Raw genomic sequence first — 27,284 nt, forward strand, 5'->3', positions numbered from 1 at the left:
TTTTTTGTCTGTTTTGCTCTGTTTGATGTCTTTGTCTCTATGTTAGTCTTTATGTCACCTGCCTAGGGACTACACATGAAAAGTAGTTGTTTTTACTAATTCTGGCATATTTACATTGGTGTATCTTTCACACAAATGTTCATGAATATGCATTGTCCCTATTAAATAAACCAATAAAATAAAATAAATCAAATAAATGATGACTCGGAGTCGGGGAGACCACTCACACAATCAAGTTACTGTGACAGCTGTAAATATATACATGGTGAAGTGCCATTAGAAGGACATCTGACAGGACACACTGACACTCCTGCCTCTGTCAGGACGGTTAGACACCTGACCCCAGTGAAGACACGGCCTCCATGACTTGGATTCAGTCCCACAGCCAGAATTCTTTAATCAAAGCTTGTTTGTGGACAAAGTCTGAAATATATATAATGTACAGTATATACATCATATACATATTGGCATGGAATACAGGCATTGACTGTGATAAGAGAACAGTGCACAGTGAGGTAATGGTGCCCTCTAGTGGCTAAACACACTCAGAGTCAATGCACCTGTTGAATCACCCAATACACAATCAGTAGGACTAACATGTAATATGCCCTGAATGGCTTCACGTGTTCAAGGTTTCACAGACAGAGCTTCAAGAAACACTGACAGTGTTTAAGCATTCAGAAAAAAATAACACTTTTCTAACACGCACAAAAATAACTATTCTATTACTGCTACTAATTCTTTTTTTGTAATTCAGGTTATTACTTTTTTCTTTGGTGTATGACAGATCAGTGAATCACATTGTGAGGCAGCTCTTGTTGCTTATAACATGACAGCATTAGCGCATTGTTGTTTTCAGAACCAGTAATGTGTGTGTGTGTGTGTGTGTGTGTGTGTGTGTGTGTGTGTGTGTGTGTTGATGTATCCATCACAGACGTTCCTCTTCTTCCAGCAGGGCGTTGTCTTCATCAGGTGATGACAAAGTCTGTTTGGAGGTGAAACACAGACAGATGTAATCAGTCAGGTTCCTGTCAGGAGCTGCCAGCCCTGCAGACAGACCTGAGGACAGCTCTAATGCAGGACAGATGCAGGACAAACACATGCAGGACTTCATATCACTGCATGCAGGCCAGTTACAACAGATTGTACCAACAGTGTTAGAGGAAGCAGCTGTTAGTGCATCCTGTTACTTTTCCTTCTGGATGAAGCTCACATTCTGGATTTTGGGACATAAAAAATTCAACATCAATGTCAAACCACTCTGTGTTTTGGTAAAGTAACCCATGTGTCATCACATGACCTGTGTGTCGTTTTAGTGAACAGGTGATCAGGAATGGATGCATGCACTTACCTGTAATCGAATTGACTCGTCTTCATTTGGCAGCTCCTGTACAAAAGAAATATATTTATTTCAGAAAATAAGCATAACCAAAACTCAGATCTTATCTAAAATGTTTTATCTGCCTCTGTGAGCCCATTGGTCCCTCTAAACTCCCTCAACATAAGAAGAAGAATTCTGTCAGGACGCCTCCTCCTGCCTGCTGTGTGAGGAAGTCTGTTGTTATTCTCAGCCTTTTAGGATGATGATGAGATCAGAGCAGAGCGGCTCAGGGTTAGGGTGGCGAGGCTCGAGCTGCGGTGGCCAGTCCATGTGTGAAATCAATATTTCACAGTTTGAGCCTAATGAATCCTGTCATTGTTATCTTGGAATATGCCCGTGCCATCAGGGAAGAAAACATCCCTTGATGTTAAAACCTGCTCATTTATATATTCAGGTAGTCAGCTGACCTCGTTTTTGGGCACGTCATGTTGCTGAGGCTCAATCTGACCACATGAAGCAGCCCCAGACCATCACACTGCCCCCTACAGGCTGCTACGGTCAGCACCAGGCCTGATGGGAGCATCACTTCATCTGCCTCCTCTCACCATGATGCTCCATCAGTCTGGAACAGGGTCACTCTGGACTCTGGACTCATCAGACCACATGACTGTTTTCCATCGCTCCAGAACCAATCACTCACCTCTCTGATGTGGGGTTTTCTTTAGGCTCCACAGCTGTTTAGTCCCAGTCCCTTGACTTCTCTTTGTACTGTGTGTGTGGAAATGCAGTTAACTTTCACTATTCTACTACTACTACTAGTTCTACTGATGTTTTTTTTTTCGATATGATGCAAAAAACTCAGTGCAAAAAACATCCGGTGTGGGCACTTTTTTTTTTTTTTTTTTTTAAATCTGACCATTCAGGCGTTCTTCCCACACTCAAAACTTTAATTAAGATTGCAAAATTAGTGATCACAACTTCATATAATAGACATAACATGTTAGAACTACAAAACCTATGGCGCAGGACACCTCTGTGTGTTGCAACTCCGTGCAGATTGTAGTTCTGGTACGCCTCTTCCGGGTTAGGGTAAAACCTTTGAAATTAGGTTTAGAAAACATACATACGGTAGTTTTTCAACAGCAAAAGTATAACCTTAACATGTAGCCTATGTTTATATCACGAGTAAAGATGTGCTATGAAAAATGAAAAAAATATATAAATCTATTTTTGATGTGTTTCCACGGTTTTTCCACCCGCTCTGTTTCGCTGACTGAAAGGGTTGTGTTCAATGGCGTAACATATCAGCATATTATCAACTTTCATGCACTTCATTGACTTTATTGATGAAAGTTGTCAAATCAGACACGTCGCTGATAAAACACTAGGATTATGGGTAATGTAGTGCTTCTCCGTGATATGATATCGCAAAAAAAAACATGTTTTCTTAAAATAAAGTTGATATTATACGGGACTTGTGGACACATGCCATCGTTACACATCCTCATAGCTCGTGGTAAGTCTGCCTTGGATGGTTATAACGTTATGGCTAATAATCAGATCTTTTTTTCGGAATATCGATTAAATTTGCACTTCCGGGATCTATAAACCACCACCCACACTGTGATGTCTTTGAAGCCGAGAATCCATGTCCACCAGGACAGGTATCCTAATTGACTTTCAGTGGACACTGTTTTCGTGGTGACCGCACGGAATTAAAACAGGTTACATGCGAGGAGCACGCAATGCGTTCTTAAGAGGTCGTGCTCATTTCATGGATTTCTGTGAGATCAGGTTGGAAATGAAGCCGGTACGGCCCGGTCAACGTCTCGGGCTGTCAAATGTCTACAAGACTACCTGAAAAACACCGGGCAAACAGCTGATTTCTCAGCTGTAAGGAAAGAAGAGCTAAACAAGATAAAATGTGTTTTCAGGTCAATGTGACTGAGTGGAGAAATGAGCAAGTCATAAATGGTAAAAACATTCTTATTTTGTGTACCACTGTTTTTGAAAATGTGATTGAATAAATGACATTTCTTGTAAGGCAATCTCACTTTTTCATTGCTTAATAATCATAACATTTACCCTTACCAGACACAGCTTGTCAAAACAATGCAATTTACCGCTTTTTACAAAGAAATAAAATTAATGTTATGCGGAATTGAGTTCAGGTTTCATGTGGCCCCCTGGGAAAAATGATTGCCCACCCCTGGTCTAGAAGATGTTTCACCCCCCTTAAAACCATGATTTAACCAGGACATCCGAGCCAAGATCAGGGAACGGAACATGGTTTTTCAGTCAGGAAATGAACCACAGTACAGGCTGGCCCGATACGCCCTGCTCAGATCAGTCAGAATTGCAAAAAAGTCATACGCAGAAAAACTGGAGAACTGCTACACTGGAAATGACTCCTGCAGGATGTGGCAGGGAATTCAGGCTGTCACAAATTACAAGGGGAACAAGCACACAGCTAGCACCTCAGACACCACCCTGCTGGACAAACTCAATTCCTTCTATTCCTTTCTTCACCAGGCCTGGGGGAAAGCAGCCTCCAGGTAACACGGGCACAGGTTCTAACCCCCCTGAAAGCTTCTGCAGCAGAGGTGTACACCGACATCTTCAACACTTCACTGGCTCATAATCATACCGGTCCCCATGAAGCCACACACAACCTGCATGAATGATTTCTGTCCAGTGGCACTCACTTTAGTTGCCATGAAGTGTCTGGAGAAACTGGTGCTGAAGCCCATGGACTCCATTATACCCATAACAACTGACCCTCTTCAATTCGCAAACAGGAAAAATAGATCAGTGGATGACACTGTAGCACTAGCCCTGCACTCAGCCCTGGAGCATTTTGACAGCCCCAATACATATGTCCCAATGCTCTTTCTGGACTACAGTTCAGCCTTTAACACTGTACTGCCCACTAAGCTAGTGGCTAAACTGGCAAGCCTTGGGGCTGCCCTCTTCCACCTGCAGCTGGATACTCAGCTTCCTGACAGAAAGACCACAGGTGGTTCGAGTTGGGAACAGGGTATCCACAGCCCTAACCATCAGCACTGGGACCCCCCAGCCCAGCTGCCTCAGCCCACACTATATACCAATGACTGTTTATCCTCTCACAAACTTTGTCATATTTACAAATTTGCAGATGACACATCAATCCTGGGACTCATCAAGGGCAGTGATGAGACGCAGGCAGCTGGTGGACAGCACGCTCGCCTATGGAGAGGAGAAGTGCCTTGTCCTGAACACTGACAAGACCAAGGAGCTAATTCTGGACTTTCGGAAGAAAGCTCCCCCCCTACAACCCCTGCTAATCAAAGGTGCTGTGGTGCAGTGTGTTGACAGCTTCAAGTTTCTGGGCCTGCACATCACCAACACCCTCAGCTGGTCCAAGAAGCTGGCCACTGTGAAGAAGGCTCATCAGAGGCTTTACTTCATCAGGTCCTTGAAAAAAGCCGGCCTCAGCGGTCAACCGCTCACCCAGGCCTACAGAGGTCTGGTGGAGAGTGTCCTCACATGGGGCATTCCTGTGTGGTATGGCAACACAACAGTAAAGGAGAGGAAGCCCCTCCAGAGGATCATTAAAACAGCACAGATAACATTTTAAATTAAATAAATTGAAAAATACATAATAAATGGGGAAATAAATGAATAGGAATTTAATACAAAGTCAGATGAATTCAGAATCAAACTGATATGGTAACACTTCAGCGATATCACACGAGCGGCAGTGCTGCTGTACTGCTGATATTCAGTTTAACAACGCGACCTTGAGAGTGATGTTCACATCAAATAACAGAAATAAGACACATCATGTTTTACTCATTTCATCGATTTTTTGGCTTCATCTTTACAGAAATTTGATCTGATAAAACCCACATTCTCAGCACCTTAACTACCCCCCCCACCCACGTACACACATACACACACACACACACTGCACTACTGCACACACATAAAGACGGGAGGGAAGGGGAGATCCCATAAGGCAGGATCAAGTGTGACAGTTCCTGAGACCCAGTCCGGGAGTCAGGTTCTGCCACTTGGTCTCATGGGTTCACACTAACCCTGAACCTCCGGAGTGTGTTGTTCCCCAGGTTTTTGGTTTTTTTTTTCTTCTGTGGTTTAAATTGTTCACAGAGTATTTTTCTCATTCCTTGTTTACAGTGTTTATATTGCTCATTCTTTGTTTACAGTGTTTATATTGCTCATTCCTTGTTTACAGTGTTTATATTGCTCATTCTTTGTTTACAGTGTTTATATTGCTCATTCCTTGTTTACAGTGTTTATATTGCTTGTTTACAGTGTTTATATTGCTCTTTGGTAGTGTTATCTGTATATACTGTTTATTGTGTAAATTGTGCTTCGTATCTTGCTATCCACTTTGCTGCTGTGATGCGGGAAATTTCCCCACCGTGGGACTAATAAAGGAATATCTTATCTTATCTTATCTTATCTTAAACCCTGTTATGACATATGTGTTCAGATGCGAAGTGAAGTCGTGTGAATAGAGCCCCGAATTTTTCGTCCAGGATGAAAATTTTGAACAATCAAGTCTGCAGAGAGGATTATCGGGACTAACCTCCCCTCCATTCAGGACCTGTACCAGTCCAGGGTCAGGAACAGGGCCGGTATAGGATCTCTGCTGACCCCTCTCACCCCTCTCATTAAGAGAGAGCAAAGTTTACTGGGGTCAAATTCCTTGTATATTAATTCATACTTATAGCTGATTCTGATCATTTTCTTAAAAAATAAAATAAAATCAAGTCAAATCAAATATTTTCAGGTTTCAAAGGGTTACAAAACGATAATATTAGAGAACAGAATAGTGCGTCCTCCTGTGATGTGTTTAATGACCAAACAGGGGATCGCCATCTACAGCGCTGCCTCCTCTTCTGTCTCTTTGTATCAGCTGTTTTATTACGACCTTCTCCACCGCTGCCATGTTTGTTGTCAGAGACATTGGACACTGTGCTGCCCTCTAGTGGATTTATAGCTTAACAATGTAAAGGATGCTTGGAAGCATGTGGGCAGAGACGGTTACGTCGTTTGACATGGATGCATTTAGTTTCCTGTGTAAAGGAGTATAAAATTGTATATAAAATTTTCAATTCACTAAATGTCAGCAATCATGAACAGGCACCAAATAATTTACAGCAGAGTTACCTTACCTCCTCCTTGACACTTGCCTGCCAGTTGCCAATGCTCAGTAAGGGCTTACTTGTTTGCATCTTGTTTATCACATCATTTACTTTCTTTTAAGAGTGCTCCCCAAATGTTCAAAACTGCAGTTTATTTGTATTTTTCTTACAAATTTGTCAGTTTTACTGTATCTTCATTATGTAAGTCAGTAAGAATTGCCTGTGTATAAAATGCACTGCATAAATACAACTCCCTTGTCTTGCTCCAATTGTGTCGTTTTCTCCCCAAAATGAGATGCGTGGACAAACTCCATCTGTGAATCAGCATTCATGAGGGGTGTTTGTTGACAAAATAGAGTGAATTGTGGGCGTTCATGAGGTGGAGGTGCACGTGTGTATCAAAGGGAATTTCATACAGGTGTGCATACACATGATTTTATGAATCTGATTTTTTTCTTTTTTTTTTGGCATGTGTACTTTTCCTGTTTTGTGCATATATAAGCGTTTTACTGTGGAATCCATGCACAGCATTATTAGTGAGGCCCCTGGGCGTTTTAAATGGATAATATAAATATGATGTTATATACGTTTTGTGTAGAGTCAAATGATGTCAATCACCCTATTTTATTGGAACACGCACAGCGCCTGAACGCCCTTCGTGTTCACAAAGAAAGTTGACGACCACCATCATGGTACCAGCTATCTCTGATTGTGAGTTTAGGTTTGTCGACCCAGCTCACACAAAGACGCGGTATGTTGAACCTAGTACAGCCCTCTGACATGAACAACCCTGTACAGAACATGAATCATTATCAGCGTCTCCTCACCGCTGTCCTCTGCTCGGTCCACACCCTCAACTCTGTGAAACGTCTCAGCCCAAAAACTACAGAGCAGCAGCTCTCAGCAGGACAAAGAGCCACAGACATCCAAAAGTCAACAAGGAGCCAAGACATGCAGATCGGTTCTTACCCCGCTGTCTGCTGCTGATCTCTTTGCTGAGTCTGTCGTCTGGTCATTCAGCAAACGACTGCAGCATCCAGCATCAGCATCCAGCCTGTTGCTTTTTTCACATGGTCCACATGGTTTCACATGGTCCTTCAGTTGATTTTCACACTCTTCCAAAATCAGTTCCTCAATCTCATGCTGTGTGTCACAGCATTCACACAGGTTTTTACAGCATTCACACAGATTTTGACAGCACTTACTGCATGATTGCAGACAGGTATAAATGCCTCTACCAAGAGCACCCAAACAGCAGATAACTAAGAGGATATATAAGCCGAACACCTGAAAAAGAAGCATTAAAGAACATGTTGCATTAACACACAATTATTATGCACTTCCAATAACACACATGAATCTACTTCATCAGTCGCACTGATGAGTAAAGGCAAGGCAAGGCAAGTTTATTTGTATAGCACATTTCAGCAACAAGGCAATTCAAAGTGCTTTACATAGAGCATAAAGGCATTAAAACAATATAAAAGCAACACAAGAAAACATACATCAAAGAAGCTAAAAGGAGAATAAGAAGATAAAGCAGGACATTGAAAGTTACAGTGCAGCGTAGAATATTAACCCTTAATGTGGTTCAATGGAAGGCAGCGGCAAACAGAAAAGTCTTCAGCTGTGATTTAAAAGAACTGAGAGTCGCAGCAGATCCACAGTTTTCTGGGAGTTTGTTCCAGATATGTGGAGCATAAAAACTAAACGCTGCTTCTCCATGTTTAGTTTTGACTCTGGGGACAGAAAGCAGACCTGTCCCAGACGACCTCAGAGGTCTGGATGGTTCATAATTTAGCAGCAGATCAGAGATGTATTTTGGCCCTAAACCATTTAGTGCTTTATAAACCAACAGCAATATCTTGAAGTCAATTCTTTGACACACAGGAAGCCAGTGTAAAGATCTGAGAACTGGAGTGATATGATCCACTTTCTTGGTCTTAGTGAGGACTCGAGCAGCAGCATTCTGAATCAGCTGCAGCTGTTTGATGGATTTTTTAGGGAGACCTGTGAAGACAGCATTACAGTAGTCAAGTCTACTGAAGATAAATGCGTGGACAAGTTTTTCCAAATCCTGCTGAGACATAAGTCCTTTAATTCTTGATATATTCTTAAGGTGATAGTAGGCTGACTTTGTAACTGTCTTAATGTGGCTGTTGAAATTCAGGTCTGAGTCCATGACTACACCAAGATTTCTGGCTTGGTTTGTGGTTTTTAACATTATTGACTGAAGCTGAGTGCTAACTTTTAATCGTTCTTCCTTGGCTCCAAAAAATTATTTCAGTTTTGTCTTTGTTTAACTGAAGAAAATTCTGGCACATCCAATTGTTGATTTGTTCAATGCACTTACTCAGTGCTTGTACTGGACCATAGTCCCCTGCACTCTTAGAAATAAGGGTTCCAAAAGGGTTCTTCACGGGGGGCTCAGGTTCTACCCAGAACCATTTGCTTCTGAAGAACCCTTTTTTGAAGAAAGGGTTTTTCAAGGGTTCTTTGTAACACTAAAGGTTCTGGTAAGAACCATTTTGATCCAGAGAACCCTTTGTGGAGGAAAGAGTTCTTCAAGTATTGTTGAAAGCATGGGTATATGATCCTCACCCTACATCCTACATTAATGTAATTAAACTTGCTCAGTAAAGAGGCAAATAAACAAATATAATCATCCCAGGGAGAATTTTGCTGTTGAAAAGACACTTAAACAGGGTACCAGCACTGAGTCTTGAACTCTGCTCTCCCATGTAAAAGATAACTGTGATACCACTCATCCACCACTGCTATGTAATTAAACAATACATGTTGAATAGACCTCTATCCTGTCTTGAACCCTCAATCTTCAAAATAGCACTGCTATGCTGTTACCTACTGAGCCACCATGCTATATTGTTATGCTATGCAACTACAACTTCTGGAGGGAGGAGTTCATGAGCCATCAAAAGAAAAATAAGAAAAAAGAAAATGGTATTTTCTTTTTGGAACGTGGGCAGTTAACCATCCTCATCTATTTTTCCTTGAGTATGGATAGTGCAGGCGCTGGTGGGATGATAATGTCGGGACTTGAACCCCGACCTCCCAGAGGAAAGGCTGAGGTTCAGTGTGTCAGGCCAGGGAGCTGGTTACCCTGCCAATGGCCATGTGGGAGCTAAGAGCTGGTTTTAATGTGGATTGCGTCACATGGTCTGCACTTCTCAGCAAAACAGGTGTGACACATCAATAGTGATTACTGTGGTTAGAGGCCAGACTGAAGTGACAGAAGATCAAAAACTTGAGAGAATTAAGGTAAGCTAAATATGATTTCTTATTTCAGCAAACTTGACTCTAGCTAAGGACTTTTTATGGTGAAAGGTGGACTATTTTAATGCATGCATTTGTTTCTTGTTTCTTGTTTTGATTTTTTTTTTTTTTTTTTTTTTTTTTGTAGAATGAGTTGCACAGCTTGAACAACAACTGAAGTGTGCCACTGGCTTGAGCAAGAGGGTTATAACTTAATAACTTGTATTCTTTTTTGTTTTGAAGAGAATGATATTGATGGAGCAACCCTCGAAATTCTCTCTGAGAGGATTTCAGAGAGATTAATCCCATCAATAAAAAAACAAGCACAATTCCTCAAGTATCTCGAGCAGTTGAAGTCATCATCATTATTGTCAACAACAACAAGAAATTGGAACAGGTAAAATGCTGTCAAGATACTGTAATTCTGGTCATTTGTGGGGGAAACTTTAATTCTCTACTAGTTACAGTCTGTTCATTACTATTTCACACAGCTCAGTCTAACATATTCTTGCATTTTTCCATATTACAAAGACCTCATGATGAGCAAACAGCTGGACCTGCTTCACTGGGTCAGTTTGCTTTCCTCAAAGCATTAAAAGATACACTTGAGGCAAAGGACCCAGAACTTTTGTCCCCTCGGAGAAATGATCTGTCGCTGTATGACATCCTCAGCAGCCAAACAATGTAGGTTACTTTTATCATTATTATGGAAAACTACTGCACATTGTAGCTTTAAATTGAGATTATACTCCATATAATGGCACTTTAAGACAACATGTTCAACTTATTCTATTATTTCTCTCCCCAACCAAGGTATCCCTCAGCCAAACAATATACAGAGATTTTAAGCCTGTTCATACGCAGATGTCCCTTCATGCGGGAGAAAATTGGTTCAGGACATGTGAGTAAGCACAAAATGAGTCTGTTAATGTATGTTTGCATATCTTAATTGTATAGATATAGCTACTGTACATACTGTATCTCAATATATAATAAACAGAAAATGCATTCACCTAATGTTCACATTTGCCAAAAATGAGTGTGTCTATCTTTTACTGTATAGGTGTATTTTACAAAATGGCTTGATGTTGACAAATCTGGACAATACTGAGGTCAACAATCATCTCATTTTCGACTGCACTATCCCCTTAAGTAAACAATTCCTCTCTTGGTTGTAGGATGATTTACATGAGTCTCTAACAAGTTCAAAAAGGAAAGGCGACCCCTTATTGGTGACTCAATGGTGCAACAAATGTGTCCAAACTTTTCTGTGGCAGGATCTGGAAAGAAGCGCCATACTCCGGGTCAACCAAGCCAGCTTTTCTACATAACCAGGCCCGCTGTAAGTCTTTGGAAACAACATATAACTTAAGCATACTTTTTAAAAAATTATCATGTACACCTCATCTTAGTGGTTACCTCTTACCATATTGTTGTGTCATTTTTCATGCATCATAGGCTCAGGAAGATGGAGACTTTGGAGAGGATGAAAGGACCATTCAAGCTCATATCCAAAATATGTCTACAAAGATGCTTAAAGTACACCCAGGTGAGAAATCATTAAAGGAGGGAATGAGACGAACACGTGCTTACCGAAAAACCTTCATGGCAAATGCCAAGGCTGAGGAAATCATTGAAAAGTTTCCAGCACTGGGGCTTCCTAAAATAGTTGAATTGATCATATTTAATTTCATGTCTATTACTGCATTTATGATAATCAAGTATTTAGAGCTAATATATTTTTGTCCCTCCTTTCAGCTTCTGTGGAAGATGAAGGCACAATTCCTTGTTGAGGCTGATCACAAAATGGTCACACACCATTGCTGGAGATTACATGATGTGATTATGATGCATAATTACAGTATGATGTGTCTGGCCTGAGTCCTATCATCATGTTGCTGATTCCACAGGACCTATGCTCACTTTTGACTTGTTTTCCCCTCGGACCTACAAAGCCTCTCCTCTTCTGTTGGACTGTCCTCAGAGAGTCTCCCCTCCTTATCCAACATTGTTCCAAGTTTTTTAAATAAAAGAAAATTTCTCATTAAAATTGTTTGAATGTGTCCTCAATCTCAACATTATAAACAACCACAATATAGTATAAGTAATGAAATAATTGTTTTGCCTGATCTGTAGAATACAATATGGTTCTTCATAGAACCCTCAGAAAATGGTTATTGGTGAAACCCTTGAAATATGAAAGGGTTCTTGGTGAAACTCCCTGGATGGGTTCTAGATGAAACCTTATGAAGGTGGAATGGTTCTGGATGGAACCTCCACTAAGGGTTCTTTGTAGAACCTCTCATGGGGGGTTCTGGGTGGAACCTTTCACAGACGGTTCTAGGTATAACCCTCCAAAGGGTTCCAGATGTAACCTTTATAAAAGGTTCTACCTGGCACCAAAAAGGGTTCTCCTATGGGGACAAGCCGAAGAACCTTATATGGTTCTAGTTAGCACCTTTATTTCTAAGAGTGTAGCGCTGTGCGCCATTGGTTGATATTCTCAAAGCTACAATCAGATTGGTTCATCAGCTTCAGTTGTCCTGCAACTTGCCTAAGCAGAGCGACAAATAAAAGTCAAGTTTGTCAAAATATATGATCAAACCAGAGCTGCCAACAAATTTTCCTAGACTCTATATAATTGTATCGTATCAACGGGGATCGATCAACAACACGAAAAACGAGTTCGGCCCACCGTCTACCTCCTGTTTCTTGAGAGCCTTGGTGGTGCTCATTAGCCGTGTATTAGCATTAGCATGCTTATGTCCGCTACTTTGAGTCCATGGCAGGGTGGTGTCGTTCCCACATAGTCCATTCACTTCCACATTCACCTCTAACCGGTGAATTTTGTTTTCCAGCACTGTAATGTTCTGTAAAAGTTTGTGGTAATCATCTGTAGAGAAGGGAGGCATCTTGCTGCTAGTAGCTTTAGCTGCACCACAGGCTTGTGCTGCTAGTAGGCCTCACTCATGTTGCACTGAGGAGCTTATAAAAATGTTGAGATATGTTGAGATTTTTTTAGTATTTAAAGTATTCAGGAGCTGCTGCCCATATTTTATCTTGGAAAAAAACAAGAATATCAGCAGAAAAATGTAAGCAGAGGCGAGAGCACTCAGAAAAGCGTCTGCACTGTAAGAAAGCAGGAAGCGAAGGAAGGGATAACACTTACCACTATGAATTCAGAAAACATGACAAACACTCACCTGTGACTGGCCTTTGAGCTCATTGATAATTTCTTCCTCGTCATATGTGTGGTTGTCCGTGTCCTGGTTTATCTTCTCATCTGACTGATCGTTCTTACAGCACACAAACCATTTTCCATCAATTAATACACAGATCACCCACAGAAGACCGATACAAGCCGCCTTGACTGTGTTCTTCAGTAAAACACAACAAAACTTGCTCCGAGACCGTCTACATGTATATGTCAGCGCTCTCTGACATGCTGCGTCCTTCCAGATTGTCACAAAAAATATTATAAAAAATGGCAGAGCCATGTAGACATCACACCGACCCTTCACTGAATTACAACTCTCATCACTGTGCTGTGGTGAGAACCACAGCACAGCAAAGGAAGAAACAATCACAATGATGGCGATGATGGTTGTTTTAGAAATATAATCAGTAAACTTAAATAGAGCTCGTGAGTTCCCCATGTTGAGGCTCCTGTGTTCGCTCTCAGCTGCAGCTTCACACTCAACAGGAACTCAGAGCAGAGCAGCTGGGCTCAGATGAAACCACACCCCTCTTGTTTTTGCAGGAAAGCATTTGCATGCTGATGTTGCACGATGTGGAGCTTTAGCCAAAGTTCAGTCAAGAGGACTGTCTTTAATAACTCATGCATAAGATCATAGCTATATGTCTCATTTTTATGCCATTTTCTTCCCTTATGCATACTCATTTATAACTTTCTCCTGTTTTTAAAGAAATGCATAAAGAAAATAATAAATAAATAATAAAATTAAATTCCAACTGCCGGCAAAAGCATTAAGTATATAAACAGACAATAAATAAATAATTAAATGAATGAGTAAATTAATGAATTAATAAGAAAGTAAATAAATAAATAAATGGATAAATAAACTAAACTAGATAAGGGAAATGGCACATGAGTGGAGACTGAGCAAGTACCAGGAACTCATGGAGGAATGCAGAAGCTGGAGCCGGTGAGCTCACTGCAATGCTGTTGAAGTGGCTGGAGCAGAACAGAGCGGAGCCATACATCCCATCACAGAAGCCACAGAAAAAGCCACATGGTGGCTTATCATCAAGAGGGGAGACCCATGCCTTGTTGCTGCTGGGATGCAGGCCAGAACTTGATCAACCCCAGCTGGGTCACCTGGGTGAGAGGGTCTGATGAAAGACACAAAAACCTGATGACTCCAGGAACATCACTGAAAACATGTCCCACCCCCATCATACAGATGTATCATGAAACCTCAGTTGTTTCCTGTCATTCGGGCCTGCACCCATGCTGAGGGGAAGCTTGTCACCATCTGCACAGAAAACTGCTAAGTACTTGGTGTTGTGCATGGCTCTGACCCTGTTATGTTATGTTATGTTATGTGGGAACAGCACAGGTTACAGGAAACCCACTCACACATTCTAAACTGTCACTGCACTTTTGAACACTGTTTTGCTTCCTGTGTCTGTGGCTGTATATGTATGTGCTGCCCACACAGGAGCCCCCGAAACTGTTTATTTATATTCACATCTTTCACGTTGCCCGGCGTGAATCTGCATCTTTTTTCATCTTTACGTTGACTTTGTATGTGATTATGTTTCCGTGATTGTTCTGAGCACGTCATTAGCCTGTCAGCTAATAACTGCATTGCTTTCATTTGCTTAGCAGATTGGACACAGCAACGTTAATGTACATCAACCTTTTTTAACATGAGGTGATGATTAATGCATCATTAACATCAATACACCATGTAAGTGATTAATTGTGATTAATTGTGTGTAAACCTATCACAAATATGTAGGTCATCTGCAAATAATTACTTAATTATGACATATTATCAATAAATAATTGGTAAATGTTTACCTAATTAGTTGTTGAGATATATTTTGAATGAGGTCTATTCCTCATCTGTTCTAAGGGATTCAGTAATACATTTTCACCTCATTTATAACATGTTTTTTTTTTGTTTTTGCACCCTCTGATTATACAGCTGATCATACATCAGAACAGCTGCCTGTTTGTAACTGAAACGATTAACGAGGAACTTTCTGCTGATTTAATCAGAGGAAAATGTTGCTATGAACCTTCCTCTCTGTGGCTCATGGGCTCTTCTGGGAAACAGAAAGTTGAGTTTCGTTTCACTTTCACTGTTCAGCCTGGTTTGGCAGTCTGACAGAAATCAGACTGATCAGACTGTGTGTGTGTGTGTGTGTGTGTGTGTGTGTGTGTGTGTGTGTGTGCGCAGGGCAGACGTTCCTCTTTTTACTCTTGAGATGATGAATCACTGGATTTCTGGATGTTGTTCATCCAGATCTTGTTCAGGAGAATCTGTTTGGAAAAAGATAGATAGATAGTGTATTGTGTGTTTGTGTGTGTGTGTGTGTGCATGTGTGTGTGTGTGTGTGAGAGAGAGAGAGAGAGAGAGAGAGAGAGAGAGAGAGAGTTTCTGCACTCTTCTTGAAACCAGTTTCTGTGTCGGGGACGCGGTGTGTGAACTGTCCCCGGCGTCCCACAGCGAGACACTCCTGCCTCTGTCAGGACGGTTAGACACCTGACCCCAGTGAAGACACGGCCTCCATGACTTGGATTCAGTCCCACAGCCAGAATTCTTTAATCAAAGCTTGTTTGTGGACAAAGTCAACATGTGAATTGTGGTATCTGAAAATATATATGTGGAAAAAATAATGACTAACATTCCAAGAAAAACTGCTTCCCATCATATACATATTGGCATGGAATACAGGCATTGGCTGTGATAAGAGAACAGTGCACAGTGAGGTAATGGTGCCCTCTAGTGGCTAAACACACTCAGAGTCAATGCACCTGTTGAATCACCCAATACACAATCAGTAGGACTAACTTGTAATATGCCCTGAACGGCTTCACGTGTTCAAGGTTTCACAGACAGAGCTTCAAGAAACACTGACCGTGTTTAAGCATTCAGAAAAAGATAACACTTTTCTAACTTTCTAACACGCACAAAAATAACTATTCTATTACTGCTACTAATTCTTTTTTTGTAATTCAGGTTATTACTTTTTTCTTTGATGTATGACAGATCAGTGAATCACATTGTGAGGCAGCTCTTGTTGCTTATAGCATGACAGCATTAGCATAAGAAAAATAAACATACAAAACAATATCAATAATATGATGGACATGTCAATAACAATAACATAACTAGAAAAAGCATCAGAGTGATATATGATAATGTTGAATACAAATCAAAGACACTGATCATAGTACAGTTTAAGTGACATAAGTCCAATAGAGATCCCAATGTGGAGGTTTGTTTTTGTTTTGGTTGTTTACCTTGTTAAGCATAACCTCATATGAAGCTGTTTTTATCACGACGTTGCTTTTCAGCTCTGGAGATTTGTCTGTTTTCCTTTATCTTAGTATTGTGCTAGCAGCCACAGTTATTGCTAATTATCATTATCATTCTCATTCTTAAAATTTCATGAATAGAAATCAGTGAACTGGCTCTGAATCATGAGAACAAGTTCATTAAACTGAGAGGACGAGTTCTATCTTGTGACCACAAATCAGTAAATCATGGCCTTTAAATAGTTTCTTTCATCTCTGTTTCCTCTCTCTTTTTTTGCACATCTTGGGCTGACTACTAAGTGTGTATTTCAAAGCTGAAGGCTGAGAACAGAAAGTAAAAAAAAAATAAACATTTTTCCCCTTTTCCTGTAATTTCTTTAATGCCACTGGTACAGCATGGTAAGCCTGTGACCATGGATTGTTGTTTTCAGCTTTTTAGGAGGAGTCATATTTCTGTAGTGTTTTGTTTCTGTCTGTCTCTGTGTGTTTGCCTCCTCCCCTGCCTGCCCTGCAGCAGCAGCCAGTGCCTGCCGGCTGGTTTTGCCTCCACACAGTTTGTTGGGGCCTTTTCACACCTGAGAGTCCAAACCATCGACATTGAATGGGTAAAACCAGTGTGAGCCTTTGGTTCACAGGAAATCAGAGTGTTTCTGGGTGGAGACATCGACACACTGCTGCCACACACACACACACACACACATACACACACACACCCACCCTTCTCTAGATGCCTCACCCAGCAAATCTTCATCACCTGCACATATGGTTTGTGTAAATTATCTAGAAATCTAATGTAAGTCTATGTTTTGGAAATAAAGCCAGTGACAGCTCTTGTGTGATCATTAGACTTCATATCCTCATCATTAGGCCTGATCATAATGCAGCCTAAGATCAACAGAGCAAAACTGACATAAATAAATCATTTGTGTTACTGTATTTTTTAATTTCAGTAAAAATGTCAGTGGAGTGTTTTTAGTTTGTGGGACTATTTTTTTCTTTTTTTTTCTTCATCAGATGATTTGAGAAGTTTTCCCACCACAGAAGATTTCCCAGCACAGTCACAATAGAGAAATACGTTTCCTTTCATGGTATGAAGTTTATTGGCATGACAACAAAACAGAGGAGGTGTGATAAAACTGATCAATACAATTTAATTATAAAATACACAGACAAGAAAAATGAAATTTGAGCAAACAAAAAATCATGAGGTGTGACAACAGATTTCCCAGACAGGATCTCCTGCCACACTGACTTTACATGCTGATCAAAAGCTAAAAATTAAAAAAAAAAAAAAAATGATATTCTACTTTTGATTATATTGACACTTTAGCACATGTGAAAGTTGCGGCTGATTTATTTGTACAGCACTTCATCAGAAGCCTGAGCCCACCTGGATCCAACTAATCAACCAGAACAGAACGATCCAACACAAACAGCAGGCAGCAAAATACAGAGCAAGAACCAGCAGAACAAGCAGAACCAGCAGAACCAGCAACAGAACACAGCAGCCCTACTCCTTCACAGCAAAAAGGTCAAACTGTGCTCATTAAAGCTTTTCTGATCTGCACAAAGATAATTACAAGTACCACAATGATTTTCTTATGATTTAAATGTCATCAGTAGAAAAATGAATCAAACTTTACAGTTTTGATGAATGCTGTTTCTCCTGCCACATCTTCACATTTACTGATCATATTGAACAATACCCAGTCTGTGTTGGTGAACCAGTAACATTCCGACGTTCATCTTCTGCCAGCGGGGCGTTGTCTTCATCAGGTGATGACAAAGCCTGTTTGGAAGTGAAACACAGTGAGTTGTAATCAGTCAGGTTCCTGTGAGGAGCTGCCAGCCCTGCAGACAGACCTGAGGACATCTCTAATGCAGGACAGATGCAGGACAGATGCAGGACAGATGCAGGACACACACATGCAGGACTTCATATCACTGCATGCAGGCCAGTTACAACAGATTGTACCAACAGTGTTAGAGGAAGCAGCTCTTAGTGCATCCTGTTACTTTTCCTTCTGGATGAAGCTCACATTTTGGAATTTGGGACATAAAAATATTCAACATCAAAGTCAAACCACACTGTGTTTTGGTAAAGTAATCCATGTGTAATCACATGACCTGTGTGTCATTTTAGTGAACATGTGATCAGGAATGGACAGATGCACTTACCAGTAACGGACGTGACTCATCTTCATTTTGCAGCTCCTATACAAAATAAATATATTTATTTTAGAAAATAAGCATAACCAAAACTCAGATCTTATCTAAAATGTTTTGTCTGCCTCTGTGAGCCCATTGGTCCCTCAAAACTCCCTCAACATAAGAAGAAGAATTCTGTCAGGACGCCTCCTCCTGCCTGCTGTGTGAGGAAGTCTGTTGTTATTCTCAGCCTTTTAGGATGATGATGAGATCAGAGCAGAGCGGCTCAGGGTTAGGGTGGCGAGGCTCGAGCTGTGGTGGCCAGTCCATGTGTGAAATCAATATTTCACAATTTGAGCTTAATGAATCCTGTCATTGTTATCTTGGAATATGCCCGTGCCATCAGGGAAGAAAACATCCCTTGATGTTAAAACCTGCTCATTTAGTATATTCAGGTAGTCAGCTGACCTCGTTTTTGGGCATGTCATGTTGCTGAGGCTCGACCTGACCACATGAAGCAGCCCCAGACCATCACACTGCCCCCTACAGGCTGTTATGGTCGGCACCAGGCCTGATGGGAGCATCACTTCATCTGCCTCTTGTCACCATGATGCTCCATCAGTCTGGAACAGGGTCACTCTGGACTCATCAGACCACATGACTTTTTTCCATCACTCCAGAACCAACCTTTAGCCTCACTGATGTGGGGTTTTCTTTAGGCTCCACACCTGTTTAGTCCCACTCCCTTGACTTCTCTCTACTGTGTGTGTGGAAATGCTGTTAACTTTCACTATTAAACTCAGCCATGAGTTCTATGTAAGTGTAAGTGTATTGTAAGTGGATACACACATACAAACACATGCACACGCACAGCTTTGCAGGCTAGAACTATCTGCTCTGGTGACTGATCTTTCTTGCAGCACACAAACCAGTCTCCATCAATGTACACAGATGCCACCCATGTAAGACCCATAGAAGCTGCCTTGAATGTGTTCTTAACTAAAACAAAATGAAACACGCCCGAACGTTGTCTACATGTATATCTCTGTAACATGCTTTATGCATCCAGAATATCACTAAAATAATGGCACAGCCATGTAGAGGTCACACTGACTCTTTCCTGGTTTACAAGCAGGGTGCGAAATAAGGGGGAGCAAAGGGGAGCACGGCTCCCCTGGTGGTGACATGAGCTCCCCTGGCTGGAAACATTGTGAAATTTTGGGGGAGCGGTGCCTGCTCGATGCCGGCCAGCATCGCACAGAGTGTGTGGCCACCCGGTCAGGTCTGCCAGATCTGGTTGATTATTATTATCAGTTGATTATTGATTGTGCAATGCCGAGAGTCACAGCTAATCGCGCTGCGCGCATTAAACAATTTTGCGGAAGCAGGAGGACGGCATGATTTACATCATATCCACGTTCGCGTGCTACGAGCGTGACTGTGCATGTGCTCGTGCATGAGCGCCAAAACCGTACTGCAGCACACCCCCTCCAAATGTGCCAGAGTAATTTTAAGTTGATTTAATTAAACAGTCAAACGTTACTTTGGTGGTCCGTGGATTAATTTTTATAATGTGGATTGAAGTTTGCATAGCCCATATAAATGCTCGGGAAATCAAATTAAATTAACCTGATCCATAGGGACGAATTTTGTCTTTATAATAATCTTTATAACAATCTGTTCTGTTGTAGGATATTAATGCAACGACCAGCAGTTATACAGCGTTAGTAAGAGGTGTAGGCTATTAATTCAGGCATAGGACTGTGTGTAGTACTACTGTTAAGGTGTGCATATGAAGGCTGACTTTTAATAGGTTTTTTTTTTTTTTTTTTTTTTTACAAATATCGAAGCTGTATGCTCTGTGTTTGTTTGTTTGTTTTTCACCTCATCTATAATTTCTCACACATCACAGCCACAACTCAAGAACAGCCCAGGTCTGACAGAAACTGTGCAGGAGACCCAGGTGTTGTTGCAGGCATTCCTTGGTAGGAAACAACAGAACTGGATCATCAGCATATAGCCGACGCTTCATTTCCCTGTTTTGTAGGGTGATACCAGGGGAGGTAGAATGTTATGGTTTTTTAGTCAGTTTGTTTGTGTAAATGTTGAAAACCACTTGGTGATCACAACAGACCTGTTTCCGACAACTCTCAGAGGCTTGATGCTGACTCCAGGGGTCTGTATTGCAGTCTGTATCGTCGCTTGTCAATTTCCAACCACAACCACTGTGTTTGTCATGCGTGCTGGGGCTGCTGTTCTCTTATTGGCTAATTCTGCCCATGTAATTCCTACTCAGCTGTTACAGGCTGAGGTGCCTTGTCTTTCTCTGCCTCTTTGCTCCCCACAGCAGCAGATCATCAATCCTGACTGTGTCCAGCTGGGTGAATTTTTGTGCAAATTCCTGGCAGTAGCCAGGAGCAGTGGCTTCCTCCATTGTTGTGCCTGATTTTGGTAAACTGCCCCATCATTTCTCTGCTCAAGCAGCTGAGTTGGTTACCCTCATTTGGGCCTGCACTCTTGCTGAAGGGAAACTTGTCATCATCTAAAGGAAATTGAATCAGGTCAACTGGATTTAGTTATATGACTAGAAAACATTTCCCCCCTTATCCAAATGGCTTCATTGATCATTGCATTTTTGGACAGTGAAAGACTGTGAAATGGTGTCCATGGGTTTGAGGAACAATAATCTCACTTTGAATTATATATAGTGAGCCCACAATAAAATGACACAATTTACAACACAGTTAAAGTTGATCAACAACACAGAGTATTTACAATGGTTTATGTAGCTAGGCTACTAGATTTTACATTAACATTAGCTAACTTAAGCTGGATGTAAACTAGCAACACCAGTTTTTATGTTGGTCAGTTGTTCATTTTAGCCAATAACTAAGAGATAAAATTGATGTATGTTTAAATTTATAGTCATCTAAACTTTAGACAGCAAAAGGATTTAGTTACCATGCCAGAAAGTAACTTTGATATCTCAAAATCGTTATATTTTCTTGCAACGCTCCTGCTCCTTCTCCTTCTCCACATCGTACTGAGCATGTACATAGCAGGTGTCATTACTGTCGTGTTTTGTAAAAAAGTGGGTCTAGAGTGGGTTTATCTCAAGTGGGTTTATCTCGAATTGAATGTTTAGAATCCATCTGACACCCAAAATCCATAGTCTAAATATGGCAGATCAATATTTCATGGTTAAGGAGTCATTTTTACTCAAAACTAATATATTCAGCACCCTTAAAACCCCTAGTTTGACATCTCTGGGGTCCCTCACCCCAACTTTGATTGGCTCTCCAGACGTTTACCCGAGGATTTGACCGTGGATAAATTGGGAGGTGTTACTTGACACCTATAGGAACTGGTAAAAAAAAAAAAGCTATTGGTAAGAAATTTTTTGGCAGATTGGCAAAAAAAATGCCTAACATTCCATCGGCATGTATGTTTTTTTAATTCCTTAAAACTTCTTTTCTTGTATTTTTTTTTCTTTTTTTTACATTTTTGATGTAATACTTTAAAGGTGACTTTCTTGTAATTTTGTCCTTTTTATTTGAATCTTAGGGATCTTTAACATCTAGTCCTATTAAGAAGTCTGATGTCTGGTGTCAAAACCAGTGACCGCTGCGAAAGGGCAGCTGACAACCGGGGAAAGACCTGGTGACAGCCTGGAGAGACTGCTGACAGGAGGGAATAGACCCCAACGGGGCTAGCATGGGTTAGCTACCCATGTTGGCAAGGGTCTTTCACTACACAGTGACTTGGATCCACCCAACTATTGCTACGAAAATCTCGAAAGGAAAAACACCCCTGGAGTCTGCGAGAGCGGGGGCGGAAGAAGACTCACTGGCGGACCACACGGTAACGAACCTTGCAACGGAAACGACAACGAATCAAACGATCAGCACAGCAGTTGCTGGAGTAACAGCACCAGCGGGACACAAGTTACAAAGCTGCATTTGTGGCTGGAAAAAGATTACATCAGAGAAGGGTCTCAAGATCCACCAGGGCAGGAAAAAGTGCCTAAGAGAGCTCAGCGAGGGGCCTCGCATTGACCACTACTTCCTCAGAGGTAGGGCAAATCAGTCGACTGAAGCCCAGCGGCAGGATACTCACCACAGTCCACAGGGTATCAGAACCCCAGACGAAGCTCAATCAAGCACCGATCCACCAACGGACATGAGTCCAGAGCCCATCCAGCCACAGTTCGCACCAGAGAGGAGGATGAATGAACGGAAGCTTCAAATCTTGTGGCCTAAATCCTGCCAGAAAAAGGAGTGGGAAACCACCGACACAGACATTGTCCATCTTCTAGCAGGTCTGAAAGGGTGCGTGGACAGGAAGCTGGACAAGATTGGAGAGATTATCTACAACTATGGAGCCGAGAGATTTGGGGTAAAGAGTAAGAATCCTGGGACACAGAAGGAACCAGCAACACATCCCAAGTCCAGGAGACAACAGGAGATTGAGAGACTTGTGAAAGAAAGAAGGTCCCTGAGAAAACACTGGAAGAAGGCCACAGAAGTGGAAAGGAAAGGATTTGAGGCACTACAGGGCGACATCAAGCAGCGTCTTGCAACACTGCGAAGAGCAGAATGCTTGAGAAAGCAACATAAGAAGAAGGAACGAACGAGGGCTGCCTTCTACAGGGACCCCTACAAGTTCGTCAAAGACCTTTTCACCAAGGGGAAAACTGGGACCCTCAAAACACCCATAAGGGAGCTAGAGGAGCACATGAGAAAGACCTACTCTGACAATCAGAGGCATGTGCCAGCCAGCATTCCGGAGGACATGCCACCAATCCACCCACCGGAGCATCAGATGGAAACAAGGCCCCCTACATGGAGCGAAGTTGAGAGCACAGTAAAGCGGGCAAGAACTGCCTCAGCCCCTGGGCCCAACGGAGTTCCATATAGGGTCTATAAGAACACGCCTGGTGTCCTGAAGTACCTCTGGAGGCTGATGAAAGTGGCATGGGAAAAAGGAATTATACCAAAGGCATGGCGACGGGCAGGAGGGATCTTGATTCCCAAAGAGGAAAATTCCTCAACCATCGATCAGTTCCGACAGATCAGTCTTCTGAATGTGGAAGGTAAGATATTCTTCAGTGTTGTGGCCCAGAGGCTCTCAGCATTCTTGCAGAAGAACAACTTTGTCGACACCTCAGTGCAGAAGGCAGGGATAAGTGGTTTCTCAGGATGTCTGGAGCACACAAATGTCATCTGGCACCAGGTGCAGATGGCCAAGAAGGAGAAGAAGGACCTGCATGTGGTATTTTTAGATCTTGCCAATGCATTCGGGTCAGTGCCTCATGAGATCTTGTGGACAGCGTTTAATTTCTTTCAAGTCCCAGAGGGCATCACAAGGCTGGTCAAAGCCTATTTCCAGGACCTTCAGTTCTGCATTACAACACAGGCTACCACAACTGCCTGGCAGCATCTCGAGATTGGCATAATGGCAGGCTGCACCATATCCCCACTGGCGTTTACCATGGCAATGGAGCTCATTATTCGGGCATCCCGGTGGGTGATTGGAGGCGAACGGTTGAAGAGCGGACTGCGTCTTCCTCCAATCAGGGCGTACATGGATGACATGACGACAATAACTACAACAAGCGCATGCACCAAACGTCTGCTGGATAAACTCCAGGGAAACATCAAATGGGCACGAATGGAGATTAAACCCAGCAAATCCCGCAGTATCTCCATTGTCAAAGGCCAGCTCACCAATGTGAGGTTCCATGTTAACAATGAGCCAATACCAACAGTTCTGGAGAAGCCTGTCAAAAGCCTTGGGCGCTGGTACAGCGCAGAGCTCAAGGACTCGAAACAGTTGGAGCAACTCAAGCAGGATACCATCAGTGGCCTCAAGCAGATCAACAGCACGGCTCTGCCTGGAAAGCTGAAACTGTGGTGCTTTCAGTTCGGGCTGCTGCCCCGTCTTATGTGGCCAATGTCCATCTACGAGGTCACACTATCCCATGCCAATCGGCTGGAGAGACTGGTCAGTGCGCAAGTGAGGAAGTGGCTTGGTTTGCCGAAATGCCTTAGTAGCATAGGTCTTTATGGCAACGGAGTCCTCTCCCTACCAATATCAAGCTTGGTGGAGGAGTACAAATGTGCCAAATCAAGGCTGGAGATGACTCTCACTGAATCCCGGGATCCATGTGTCAGAGGCGCTGCTCCAACCCTAGCAACGGGGAGGAAATGGAAACCATCTGCAGCAGTTGCGGTGGCAAAGACCGCCCTCAGACACCGGGATATCGTGGGGCATGTCCAACATGGCAGAGGCGGCCTTGGATTGGAAGCAACAACACCCACTTGGAAAAAGGCTACTCCAGCTGAACGGCGGCACATGGTGGTGGAGGAAGTGCGCCACCAGGAGGAAGCAGCCAGGTGTGCCACAGCAGTCTCCCAAGCCCAGCAAGGCCGCTGGATGAAGTGGGAGGGCGTGGAAAGGAGGAACATCACATGGAGCGATCTGTGGAGCATGGAGTCCAACAGGATAAGCTTCATCATCAGAGCCACATATGATGTCCTGCCCTCTCCAACCAATCTACATGTCTGGTATGGAGAGGACCCAGCCTGTCCCCAGTGTGCAGCCCCGGCAACCCTAAAACACATCTTGGTGGGTTGCAAGGCCAGCCTAACACAGGGAAGATATACCTGGCGCCACAACCAGGTGTTGAAGTGCTTGGCTGCCGAGCTAGAGAGCAGAAGGGTAACCACCAATGCCATGCCTCTAAACCCCCAGCCCACCATCCTACAAAAAACATCCTTCATTCGGGAAGGGGAGAAAAGAGGGATCAAGTCATCTCCTCCGGATCCAGGCCCACTGAGCGCAGCCCGAGACTGGGAAATGCGCGTGGACCTCAACCAGAGGCTCACCTTCCCACCCGAAATCGCAGCGACCAACCTGCGCCCAGACCTGGTCCTCTGGTCCAAATCCTGCCGACGTGTCTTCATCGTCGAGCTAACCGTCCCATGGGAAGATACCATCGATGAAGCATTTGAACGGAAGAGACTGCGATACGCCAACTTAGCAGCTGAGGCAGAGGGGCGGGGCTGGAACGTGAAGGTGTGGCCAGTGGAGGTCGGCTGTAGAGGCTTTGTAGCCAGGTCCACCACAAGGTTCCTGAAGGAGGTAGGGATTAGAGGGCAGGCCCAGCGGAGGGCAATTAAAGAACTTGCGACTGCAGCAGAACGGAGCAGTCACTGGCTGTGGCTGAAACGTAAAGATGCAGTATGGGCTTCCAAATGACCGCGTGGTGCCGCCGGCTGCCACACACCCAGGTCTGATCACCCTGTGGTGGGCCAACCCCAGCAGAGGGTGTCTTGTTGTAAGCGGCCGAAACACCCAATGACGTGGGGGCAAACAACTGAAGATGTGCCGGGCTGGTGGCACCACGTGATCATTGCCAAATCATCGCCAAAGCGCACCCCATCCAAGAAGGCATCTCCATCTCCAACAATGGTCCAACGATGTGCTGAATCTTAGGGATCTTTAACATCTAGTCCTATTAAGAAGTCATTTAATTATTTGTTTAGGTTATTTTTTACAAGTTTGTCAGTAATGTTGTGGAAATTTATTTTAACAATTTTTGCAGGGTAATGTTGTGATCATTTTCTTAAAGAAAATGATCAAAGAAATCAAGAAATCAAGTCAAATCAAATATTTTCCACTGGTTACAAAGCAATAATATTAGAGAACAGAATAGTGCGTCCTCCTGTGGTGATGTGTTTAACCAAACAGGCCATTGCCATCTACGACCTCCTTCACTGCCGCCATGTTTGTTGTCAGAGACTTTGGACTCTGCACTGCCCTCTAGTGGATTTACTGCTGAATATCCATGCTAACGTTTAGAAGCGTGTTGGCAGAGACGGTTACATCGTCAAATGATGTCAATCACCCCATTTTATTGGAACACGCACAGCGCCTGAACGCCCTTTGTGTCAACAAAGAAAGCTGACAACAATCATCATGGTACCAGCTATCTCTGATTGTGAGTTTAGGTTTGTCGACCCAGCTCACACAAAGACGGGGTATGTTGAACCTAGTACAGCCCTCTGACATGAACAACCCTGTACAGAACATGAATCATTATCAGTGTCTCCTCACCGCTGTCCTCTGCTCTGTCCACACCCTCAACTCTGTGAAACGTCTCAGCCCAAAAACTACAGAGCAGCAGCTCTCAGCAGGACAAAGAGCCACAAACATCCAAAAGTCAACAAGGAGCCAAGACATGCAGATCGGTTCTTACCCCGCTGTCTGCTGCTGGTTCATCATCTGAACTTTGCCCACCTGGTCCAGGCTGTGGTGGTGGTGGTGGTTGTTGTTCTTCTTCTTCTTGTTGTGGTGGTTGAGTTTGCTCATCATCTTGTTGTGGTGGTGGAGTTTGCTCATCATCTTGTTTTGGTGGTGGAGTTTGCTTATCATCTTGTTGTGGTGGTGGAGTTTGCTCATCATCTTGTGGTGGTGGTGGTGGAGTTTGCTCATCATTTTGTGGTGGTGGTGGTGGAGTTTGCTCATCATCTTGTGGTAGTGGTGGTGGTGGTGGAATTACTTGTGGTTCAGGGAAAATCAGTTGTTTTGGATCTTTGATAATTTCATCAACATAGTCAACACATGTTGCCCCTTGTGTTCTCCAGACCTCTGTGAGTCTGCTGGTCAGCGTCCTGCCTGTTGCTTCTTTCACACGGTCCCTCAGTTGATTTTCCCACTCTTCCAGAATCAGTTCATTAAGTTCATGCTGTGTGTTACAGCATCCACTGCAGCAGTTCTTCAGTTTTTGAAAACATCCACAGCATGATGATAGAAAGGAGTAAATGCCGCTACTAAACGCAGCCAAAATGCAAATACCTAAGAGGACGTATAGGCCGTG

The 27,284-nt window shown here is 42.9% G+C and overlaps 1 protein-coding gene across 3 annotated transcripts; it reads right to left on the reverse strand.

Annotated features, from left to right (window-relative positions):
• Positions 1–476: 476 nt before the first annotated feature.
• Positions 477–26,997, reverse strand: LOC115361795 (histidine-rich glycoprotein-like). Of its 3 annotated transcripts, none has more exons than XR_003928446.1 (3): positions 7,441–7,495; positions 1,352–1,387; positions 477–985 (listed from the first exon to the last, which is right to left on the reverse strand). XR_003928446.1 is itself a non-coding variant. In XM_030055428.1 (3 exons), coding segments are annotated over exons 1-3 (309 nt in total). In that variant the 5' UTR covers positions 26,936–26,997; the 3' UTR covers positions 477–984. The 3 variants fall into 3 exon arrangements, 2 of the variants coding, with proteins under 2 accessions (XP_029911288.1, XP_029911287.1); XM_030055428.1 differs by lacking the exons at positions 1,352–1,387; positions 7,441–7,495 and adding exons at positions 18,434–18,469; positions 26,664–26,997; XM_030055427.1 differs by lacking the exon at positions 7,441–7,495 and adding an exon at positions 12,948–13,414.
• Between the last annotated feature and the right edge of the window lie 287 nt (positions 26,998–27,284).

This window comes from Myripristis murdjan, chromosome 7, assembly GCF_902150065.1.
Source record: "Myripristis murdjan chromosome 7, fMyrMur1.1, whole genome shotgun sequence".
In the NCBI taxonomy this organism is placed as follows: Eukaryota; Metazoa; Chordata; class Actinopteri; order Holocentriformes; family Holocentridae; genus Myripristis; species Myripristis murdjan.

Excerpts from the sequence above, each read along its gene's own strand:
- LOC115361795 (XM_030055427.1), bottom strand. The coding sequence starts at position 13,400 with ATGGGGAACTCACGAGCTCTATTTAAGTTTACTGATTATATTTCTAAA. Across the intron at positions 1,388-12,947 it reads AGCTCAAAGGCCAGTCACAG|GAGCTGCCAAATGAAGACGA; the intron begins GTGAGTGTTTGT and ends TCTTTTGTACAG. Across the intron at positions 986-1,351 it reads ACGAGTCAATTCGATTACAG|ACTTTGTCATCACCTGATGA; the intron begins GTAAGTGCATGC and ends ACCTCCAAACAG.